Here is an 11,681-nt window from a genome sequence, read left to right on the forward strand (position 1 = left end):
ACACACACACACATATATAGTATATAGTATATANACTACACACACACACACACACACACACACACACACACACACACACACATCATAAATATATACATACATACAAATATATACATACATACATACATACATACATACATACTGACATATATATATATATATATATACATATATATATAAAGATGTGGCAGATAGGACCGAGATCAGCAGTTTTAGCGGAATAAAATAAAAGCGCGCGGTTTGTCAGAAATGCACCACACGGGATGCTCACATAATGAGGCATGAAGGATAGCTCTACGTATCACATGCCACAACTGCCTACATACACAGCTTGTACATACAACACAAATGTATTAGCAAGTGAAGTGTACCACACTCACCTGTCTTCGTAAGGCAATGGTGCTGCTATGCGTCGACTGGTAATCAAAGGGATGGCCACAAGCACAGCCATAGCCGCTACAGACGCCAGCAGGATTTCTAGATCGTATGTGCCTGACGCGTGGGATGAGGCAAGAATTAAGTACAAAAAGATATTGACAGTGTTAAATTGATATTGACTCATCTTTTCGCATATCATCTGAGTTTCGACTTCAATTGTAAACTCCGCAATATCTTCTGAGACGCAAGTTCGTGTCCTGCACTTATACCTGTCCTCAGACTTGCAGGGTGGCAGAGTGGTCTAAGGCGCTGTGTAAGGAAAACTTTTTGTTTGTGTGTGGTTTAAGTGTATTACTTACTGTGTTTGTCGTTAAACTCTAAAGTTAAAAAAAATAGAGAGCGAGTGCATGCACGCGCATGCCGGTGTCGTGTGTGCCTATTGATACTATGAGCTGTCATCCAGTACACGCGTGTATTGGTTTTAGAGTGAGCTTAGCGTGTTTTAAGCCGTTGTTGCTTCTGGTGTGTTTGTGTGGTAGTAGAGGTGCCGGTAGCAATTGTTGCGATGCAGATACCGTTTCCGAAGAGACGCATACGAACGTAAACGCATACCACCACGGCTGAAATATACCTGCATAAATCTAAACAGATCAACACGCAGGTACATGGTATATAATAAATCTACACTAGCGTACACCAACACACACCTAAACCTATATCACACATATCATCCAAATACACGCCCACGAACCCAACACAAACGACCACTATTAACACATTCCAACAAAGGAGAACACAGTCCCTTTCACTACACACGCATACATGGATGAAGGGTCACCACAAGGATACACACGCACACGAGGCTTGTAAAGCAACTAACACACCCTCATTGCACACACAGTCGTAGGCTATCTACATACACGGATGAAGAGACAGATACACACACACAAGACACAAGGTTTGTAAAGCAACTAACACACCCTCATTGCACACACAGTCACAGGCTATCTACATACACAGATGAAGGGACAGATACACACACACAAGACACAAGGTTTGTAAAGCAACTAACACACCCTCATTGCACACACAGTCGTAGGCTATCTGCATACACGGATGAAGAGACAGATACACACACACAAGACACAAGGTTTGTAAAGCAACTAACACACTCTCATTGCACACACAGTCGTAGGCTATCTACATACACGGATGAAGAGACAGATACAAACACACAAGACACAAGGTTTGTAAAGCAACTAACACACCCTCATTGCACACACAGTCGTAGGCTATCTACATACACGGATGAAGAGGCAGATACACACATACAAGGCACAAGGTTTGTAAAGAAACTAACACACCCTCATTGCACACACAGTCGTAGGCTATCTACATACGCGGATGACAAAATAGATACACACATACAAGGCACAAGGTTTGTAAAGCAACTAACACACCCTCATTGCAGACATAGTCGTAGGCTATCTGCACATAGTACTTGTGCACCGTCCTGCACTTCACGGCATCTTGGCCCCGTTGCACAATGGTCTTGAGATCCCCTACCGCCGTCTCCAGCTTCTTCACCAGATGATCTGCGTGGATGTAACTATTGGTGTGAGTGTCCGCTTCTACCCGGGCAGAGGTGAAGGTGAGTGTTTAGTACAGTCCACATTCTGGTTAAATACAATTGCCTGTAAGCATCCTCTGCTACCTGGGAAGAGGAACATGTTAGTTCTGAGTACATCCCATATGTTGGGCAAATACAATTGTATGGGGTGGCCTCTCCCACGTGGGTAGAGGTGTCTGTCAGTGTACGTGCACAGTAGCGGTGCGTGTAGAAGGTGAGTGTGGCGCTATAACCCCGTCGAGTACCGAGCGATCGAATCCATACGAGAATCTAACTCGATGCGAGCTTGTGGTTTGCCAAAGACATTCCGGGCAGACAGTGTCGAGACTTGTTGAGATGAGGGACGATCTCTAGGACGGAATAAGTATTTATACCCACAACCCACTCCAGTGTGTACCCCCCTGCTCTAAACCCCAAAACCCTTAAATGAAATTCTTGGGGCGTCCTGAGAGCACTGGCATCCTCTCAAGGACATCCTCACCACCTCTCAGCGTTAGGTCGCGATTCCGTTCTCGTGCACGTGCCTACCCACACGAGCAGGGAGCAGGCAGGTATGCAGAAGGGTTTAGCAAACCCTAAAACCCTAAACCATGCACGCGTGGCCAAGCCATCCCAATGTGTCACACAGAAACCACACCGACATACCGGTTGCAGGTGAAGAGTCACACTCCGCTCTCTCTGCCTTCAGCAGTGCTGTGGAGAACGGTTTAGCAAATCCTAAAACCCTAAACCATGCACGCGTGGCCAAGCCATCCCAATGTGTCACACAGAAACCACACCGACATACCGGTTGCAGGTGAAGAGTCACACTCCGCTCTCTCTGCCTTCAGCAGTGCTGTGGAGAACTCTGAGTGCTCATCCTGGTACAGAGAGGAAGATATTAATGTATTAATGTACATAGAGGGAGGGATTAATGTATTAATGTACAGAGAGGGAGGGATTAATGTATTAATGTATAGAGGGAGGGATTAATGTATTAATGTACAGAGAGGGAGGTATTAATGTATTAATGTACAGAGAGGGAGGGATCAATGTACACAGAGAGGGGTATCAATACATGCGCATGTTAATCGAGCGAGAGGTGGTGTGGTGATTTCAGGTGGGATAGGCTATGCCACGCTTTGTAGGGTACCGTTGATTACAATAGGATTCAGATGAGGGACACAAAACGGAATGGGCGTCGACGGTAGAAAGAAGGTCATCAGAATCTACGTGTGCAACGGTTTCTAAAAACCTTTCAAGCCTGTAACATTAAATACACAACAATCCCTCTGCGCGTGGGTGTGGACGTGCGGCCTAGATCGATGGTAGGTAGTTGTACCCCCGAGCAGAAAGTAGCGAATATATACACCACCCAGCAGCGCTGTCTGTGTCACGTGCATAGCTACGCCCTGTCTTCTGCGATCTTCAACGGCAAACATACGAGCAGTACAGCCACTTGAGTACAAAGTATGCGCAGACGCTACGCATCAATTGGGTACAAAGTATGCGCAGACGCTACGCATCACATGAGTACAAAGTATGCGCAGACGCTACGCATCAATTGAGTACAAAGTATGCACAGACGCTACGCATCAATTGAGTACAAAGTATGCGCAGACGCTACGCATCAATTGGGTACAAAGTATGCGCAGACGCTACGCATCACAAAAGTATGCGCAGACGCTACGCATCAATTGAGTACAAAGTATGCACAGACGCTACGCATCAATTGAGTACAAAGTATGCGCAGACGCTACGCATCACTTGAGTACAAAGTATGCGCAGACGCTACGCATAGAATGCATGCCTGGGCACTAGTGTTGGCATGAGGCTAAGATGTGTTAGGAGCGGAAGTGGTCGGGGTTTTAGGGTTTAAAGTTTAGGGTTTTTAGTCTATGAAGCAGAGTGCGCTCACTTTGTAATTGTGGGTCCAATACTTTAGCGGACGATACTTTATGTGGCTCGTATTCGTACTAAGGTTTTAGGGTTTAGGGTTCCTGGATGAGGATATGATATTCTATGTCTTGATATCTTTGTGCCGTATTTATATACTAAACTACCGCCAGGTCAAACCCTAAACCCTGAACCCTAACTCCCTTAAATAAATCGCACATATGACTCCGCGGATTGATTGGGTTTGGTAGGACACATGCGGTACTCCAGTGTGCCGGGTGAAGACCTCATCTACAAAGATATACATCCTCCACATGGATAATGTTATAAACAAGCAAACATCGCCTATCGGCATATGAGAGCACAACCTATACAGCCAACACGTGTTACATTAAGTGCTTTCGAGGAAGGAATATGCTTCACATATGTTGCATCTACCTACGCAAGTGAATTCTATGGGCAAGCTGGGTTGTCAGTGCCTTGCAATCAAGTAAGATATCGTATTACGTATACGCCTTAGCGCAACTCACAACACAACACAACACATACACGCCACTTCTAGACACGGATATGCCCAACGTCTATAGCCAACTCGAAGGGATTGATCAAACGTCCGTCATGCGTTTCATTCGTGTCACGATACTAACACAAACGACACAGGGGCCTTCTTCGCAAACAAGTTGGGTTTATAAATGGGGCTATTTGCACTACTGTATTTGTTTAGAGGTTCATCTTCAGGACATCACAACACATGATATGTACATCTTGGTCCAAGCCATAGACTCTACTCACTCCCCCCCCAATGTGAGGTATACCAAATGTACTAGACGTGCAAAGTTAAACTTAACTTACCTCTAGATGTTTGTACCCTACTAAGCATACATGAGGTAGACTTAAACTACTTCTGGATGTTGATATTGTACTAAGCATACACAGGTAGACTTACACTACTTCTGTATATTCGTACTATACTAAGCATACAGAGGTAGGCTTAAACTGCTTCTGGATGCTGATACTGTACTAAGCATGCAGAGGTAGACTTAAACTACCTCCAGATGATAGTACCGTACTAAGCATACAGAAGTAGACTTAAAACTACCTCTAGATGATAGTACCGTACTAAGCATGCAGAGGTAGACTTAAACTACCTCTAGATGAAAGTACCGTACTAAGCACGCAGAGGAACCTCCAGATGATAGTACCGTACTAAGCGTGCAGAGGTAGACTTAACCTACCTCCAGATGATAGTACCGTACTAAGCACGCAGAGGAACCTCCAGATGATAGTACCGTACTAAGCGTGCAGAGGTAGACCTAACATACCTCCAGATGTTGGTATAAGGCATCGAATGTGTTGTCTCCGGCGGTGCAGTTGACGATGTACTGCAAATCAACAGGCAGCCAGTGTGCCGAATAACTGCAGAGGAACATAAGTGCACTTAGAGGAGGCGCTACATGGCATGGCGTGGGGTGTATAGTCCGAAATATATATTTTAGGATACCCTTTGAGACTCCCAAGTCTTCAAAGGATGGCATGAAGCCATGACTCAGAAATATATTGGCCCAGGTTGGTGCATGGCATTGTGGGGGGAATTGTGTATAAGTAGATAGAAGTACATTTCGAAATTTAAATCGGATTGCAATGACACTAGCATAGCACATAGAAGTAAAATTTCTACACATCAAAACGAGAAAATTCTCGAGTCTATGCGATATCAAACGGAGAAATAACCTACAGATATAACCCATGGTACATCCGAATTAACCCCATAGTATACACGGACATAACCCATGGTACATATAAATGTTAGCCATACAACACACATATAACCCATGGTACATCATTTATATGATACCCCATTGTATACATGGACATAACCCATGGTACATATACATATAAGCCATAAAACACACATATAACCCATGGCACATCCATATATACCCCATAGTATACACGGACATAACCCATGATACATATACATATAAGCCATAAAACATACATATAACTCATGGTACATCCATATATACCCCATAGTATACGCGGACATAGCCCATAGTACATATTCATATAAGCCATAAAACACACATATAACCCATGGTTGTCCGAATATACCCCATAGTATACACGGACATAACCCATGATACATATACATATAAGCCATAAAACACACATACAACCCATGGTACACCCATATATACCCCATAGTATACACGGACACAGCCCATTGTACATACACGTGTAAGCCATACCACACACATATATCCCAAGGCACATACAGTTGTGGGTCTATACAATAGTCCGCCACTCCTATTGAGAACGAAACGAGCGAGCCTGCCGCTACAAAGGTTATCAGCGCAGCACACCCAGCTGTAGGAACTAGCAGCCTGTGGATTGAGAGGCAAAAACTTGGTTTTTATACTAAATTAGAAATTGACGCTGCCGCTGTACACCCAACTGTAGGAACTAGCAGCTTATGGATTGAGAGGAATAAACCTGGTTTTAATATTAAAGTAGAAATTGACGCTGCCGCTGCAAATCCAGCTGTAGGAACTAGCAGTTTGTGAATTGAGAGGAATAAACTTGGTTTCTATATTTAATTGGAAATCGACACTACAGCAGCACACCCAGCTGTGGAAGCCAGCAATTCTGCGAGTCGAGTTAGATAAGCTTGGGGTTTTTGCAGAAACTGATTCTAAACGAACTTTAAAACTGCCGATGCAAAGGCCATCGGCACAGAGCACCAAGCCAATGCACGATCGTGCTTTTGAGGATATCAAACACCTATCCATGGAACGCACCCATTACCATACATAAACAAATACACACACACACACACACACACATATATATATTTACATATATACATATACATAAAAATATATACATTTTATATATATACATATATATATATATATATATATATTTATAATATAACTTATATAATATGTAATATATATATATTTAGATATATATATATATATATATATATATATATATATATATTTAAAATACATATATGTATATACATACATATATACATATAAACATGTATATATATAAAGTATAAGATATATATATTTATAGATACATAACCATATACATATATACATACATACATATATATATATTTATGTATATATATACAAATAAACATTTATATATACACACACACACACACACACACACACATATAAGCTTTCTATATGTATTCAATCTCAGCCGTGTATGCATCCAGTAAGACTCACGCTGGCTGATGTCCGTACGTACACTACTCTTGACATGTCACCCTAAAAGCACAGGACTCAGGTAAATCAACCAGCCAACAACCCAGCGCCAACACAACACATACCTACCAATGCAAGAGCCGGGCCGGCCTTTGTGGGTCTTTGCGCATGAGCACAATGCACAGCATCACACCCAGCAGCACAACGCATACCAGACTCAGAGTAGATGACACCAGACACCCGTAGAACACCCACGACGACATGACCCAAGTCTGCGAGAGCGCACGAAACGCCACGCGTGCACTCTGAAAGGCCGCCGAAATGCTCAGCAACTGTGTATGCATGTACACACGCACGGGTAGTGGACACATGTATGAGTGAGTGTGTACATGCGGAGGAAGAGTATTGGGGGGGGGGGGGGGGGTGCGTGAATATGGAACGGACCTACATCACACCCAAGAAGCCATAGCCTCGGGATTGGTCCAGTGAAAAAAAAAAAACACCAACCACAAATGCGTACGCAAACGTGGCAATAAACAACCGAGGGAAAACCAAAACGTAAAAGTACAAACACAGGGAAATTGAGGTGACTTCAGCGCCAAGCAGGTCTGAACTACTAAAGACAGAACCAGATACAATACCAATCCGAGTACTCACAACACGCGTCAACCTCAACCTCGACCTCACATACATCGGTATTGGTTGATCTCATAAAACTGTCCAGGAGTGTGGTTTTGGGCTTGAGTTGAGGACAGGCCTCGATGAGACTTGTTGCACTCGCCCCAAATTCGTCCACTCTATGCCGATACTCTGGATTCAGACGCCAGGGGTGGGGGGGGGGGGTAGATAACGATTACACCATTTAATATTAATATGCCATCTCTGTGTATGGAAAACGCGTGTGTCTGATAAAGATGCACACAAACACACTCCCATTGGTAGAAGCACGCAGGTAAAAAACGCGCAACACACTCACTGTATATAAAACCCTCAGTGGACTAGAACAATTCTGGTGGCAGGCGAGAGGATCAGCGTGCCACACTATCATTGGCCCAAGTACGCCACATCGTCTATAGTAACTCCTATGGTCCGTGGTACTCAGCCTTAAGCACAACCGTGTGTGCGCATGTAGGGGACTGTCCAGTAAACAAACCCATGTGGTACACATTGAGGTGAGACGGCTAGACTCTGTTGCCAGGTGGATATGCTTCCACATAACTCTGTGGCCATTTACTAACATCAACACACAAAGACAACCCCTTGCTGCGTATAAACCACGGATACGAACAACCGCGACAAACGGCTACGAGCGGAGAACGTGATGGCTACTAGGGAAAGAGTATCCATTCGGTGCATTTTCATTGGACTATTGGAACAGTACAGATTATAGCTCAATTTAGACTGGTGCTCAGCTGGATAACAACTGGTATGACATGCTCGGTTCTGTTGCATGACTTAACGAGTAGAGCAGACAGTTAAAGTAGACACAGCACGTGCGTGACTCATACGAGAAGCAAAGTCTCTCGGCGGCACTGTGTTTCGAGATTAGTGAATGGCTAATTCTGACGTCTTAGTTTGAGGATGCGGGGGTACTATATGCGCAGATGAATGGATTCTAAGTCATCTGGTACCAGTAGTACAGACACTGGATGTGTGCCTCTGAACGGTTGGTTGTGTCGACTACACTTTAAACCCTAAACCCAAATAGAGCAGATGCGAGTGAGGGTTACGGACGATGGACTGAAACACGTAGGCAAAATATTGTTTGGTCTTACCTACTGAGTGGAGTGAGTATAGACAAGGTTTTGACATACCTAGGCTCACCGATCGCGTGGACATGAAGGACTGTTCTAATGATAGAACATTTCTCTGCACCAGCCCCACCACGCCACCCCACAGAAACTGCCCATAGCAGGCCACTAGGGATGCAAGAATTGAGATAAACGTAGGTTTATTAGACGACTGAATACTACAGCCACTAGAACATAGTACACACCCGTGATACCGTAGGCTCGGAACACTATCGGGTTGAAGTATTGCAAAAAAGCGAGCGTTATGGTATAGTAAACACAGGCAAAGACTAAGTGACGATAACCGCGAGGGCAATAGAGGATACGAGCACACGCACAGGCGGTTCGATAGCTGGCCTGTGACTGAGTGAGATGTGGAACACTGCCAGACGGAAGCAACCCATATGCGTTCAAAAATCACAAAACACTGAACGCGTTAGCATCACTCTGAGGACAAATCTGGATATAAGGGTCGTGATGCACATGGCAGATGCGTTTTAAGCTGCAATGCGTTTTTGGTGTTCTAAGCTCAGCCTGATCAGTCACATATGCCGTTCTACGACTTTGAATTGTCCATTGAAGGCTTGGGTACCTATACTTGTGCATGTATACGGAATACGATGGATATTGTCACCAATACTTAAACTTCTCCCCCGACAGAGAGATATGGGTCGATGCATAGGCCATCGCCTGAGTATGTCTGTACTGCCCATCTGAACCAAAAAGTAAGACGAGAAACTCGCGCATACGAAGCCCAAACAATGACAGTCGACAGTATTTAACTTGATATCGTACAACCAGTGTTGAACGTGACTCTATGCCTTTCCGCGTGTCCACGCTTCATCTTCGACTACCGTGTGTGTAGCGTATCAGGCTAAGAACAGACATCTTCAACTACTGCGTGTGTAGCGTAAGGCTATGAACAGACATCTTCAACTACCGTGTGTGTAGTGTAAGGCTATGAACAGACATCTTCAACTACCGTGTGTGTAGCGTAAGGCATAGTACAACAGTCGTAGCCAAGCAAGGACAAGCACATACCACTGAAGACTCCTATCAGGAGCACCAGGGGGATGATGAATAGACTGCGGGTCTTCCGATAGGGCCCCACTATGGTTGGATCGTCCTGCTTACTGGGCGAACACGCCTTGCGCATGTACTTCAGACAATACACCATGCACCCCATCCCAATGAGGAAAAACGGGAGTGCCACCAACCCAAGGTTCAGTACTGTGTAGGTGAGAAGGTATAGGGCAGTGGTGCAGAGACGGTATGAAGCCCAGTTGGAAGAGGACAGGACAGGACAGGGCATTTGTCTAGGTGGATTTCAATAGCAGGCCAAGCAACGCGTGTTGAAGGGCGCACACAGGAGAGGGTCCCAAAAATAGAGCGGGGAACACAGAGACAGCGATTGGAGATATATGGTGACGAGCATAACAATTTGTGAAACCTGATACAAACGCACGATTTCAACTATAGACCAGAAAATAAGCTATGCACCCCGTGCCAGCAAAGTCAAAATGGGCATCCGACGCCGTAGGTTCGAAGATTCGAATAAATGACGACGGTAAAATGACTATATTTAGATGCACCAAGGTGATATAAGAAAGCAAATATGCCCTCCGCAACCAGAGTCGCACGGTGAACGAATATATATATATATATATATGTATACATATGCATGTATATATCATTTAGAAACACGCCTGTAGATACACGCACACACAAACAATATATAATATGTTTACACAATTGAATTTTCACAGTATTAACATACATATATATATATATATATATATATATTAATATATATATATATATATATATATATATATATATATATATATATATATATATATATATATATATATATATATTATTATTGATACCCGTAGAAATTGATGGGAGTTCATATACATAAGTTGACATCCATAAGCTCTTAAGCTTCACTATATCCATAATTCCAGTTGTATGCATAGACGATAGATGCAGATCCATTTGTATACTTAACTGTATAGATCAGAGCCAGGTGAGAAGTTCGCTGGACCAAATAATCTTGGTGTGTGGTGTAGTCTCAAGACCCAGCTACTGGGCTGATAGGACACATCGGCATCCACCAACTGACCCACTTGCATACTTCCGCTTGTTGTCACGGGCTGCTTTTCTACAGTTTTTAACAATGCTAGGTTACGATTTATTATGTGGTTTAAAACGTATTGGCTGTGTGGCAACGACTAGGAAGGCAAGTTCTTACTGAGAAGCTGTGCTATAATGCAAGTGCGTTTATCGTTGATTCCGCCACTTCGTCTCTATTGCCAACGGCTCTGCAGAGCTAAAGTTAATGTGGACTAATGACAATTTTGTTTTGTTAAATAGCAGTATGCATGTAGCATCATAGAGTCACAGACTATAAATATTAAAAACACACACTTTACTACACAGCATAGACTTCAACACAGTCCTATTTTAACTGTATTTATTTTATACTATTTACATAGCCTTCTGAAAATTAAACAATATTTATATTTAATGTAAAAGCTAAATATTTGGGTGAATTTGGAGGCTATGTGTATTCTATTTAAAATATTTTTTCTTGTCTTTTTACGAAAAAAGTCGTAGCCAAGGGACTTGACAAGTCAAAAGTGAAGCAGTCGTATCATAGCCTTCTAAACTACAAAATTCTGTCAAGTGTCAAGTCTGTCAAGTGTCAAGTCTGACAAGTGTCAAGTCTGTCAAGTGTCAAGTCTGACAAGTGGCAAGTCTGTCAAGTGTCAAGTCTGTCAA

The 11,681-nt window shown here is 43.4% G+C and overlaps 1 protein-coding gene across 1 annotated transcript in view; it reads right to left on the reverse strand.

The window, feature by feature from the left end:
• SARC_05528 (hypothetical protein) overlaps positions 1-2,823 on the reverse strand; it is a gene marked incomplete at both ends in the record, with an annotated part of 3,197 nt that extends 374 nt beyond the window's left edge. The window contains 3 exons of the mRNA XM_014300616.1: positions 381-492; positions 1,839-1,973; positions 2,654-2,823. Coding sequence (XP_014156091.1) covers positions 381-492; positions 1,839-1,973; positions 2,654-2,823 — 417 coding nt within the window. The remainder of the gene's footprint in view (positions 1-380; positions 493-1,838; positions 1,974-2,653) is intronic.
• Between the last annotated feature and the right edge of the window lie 8,858 nt (positions 2,824-11,681).

The sequence above is a fragment of the Sphaeroforma arctica genome (genome assembly GCF_001186125.1).
Source record: "Sphaeroforma arctica JP610 unplaced genomic scaffold supercont1.355, whole genome shotgun sequence".
NCBI lineage: Eukaryota > Ichthyosporea > Ichthyophonida > Sphaeroforma > Sphaeroforma arctica.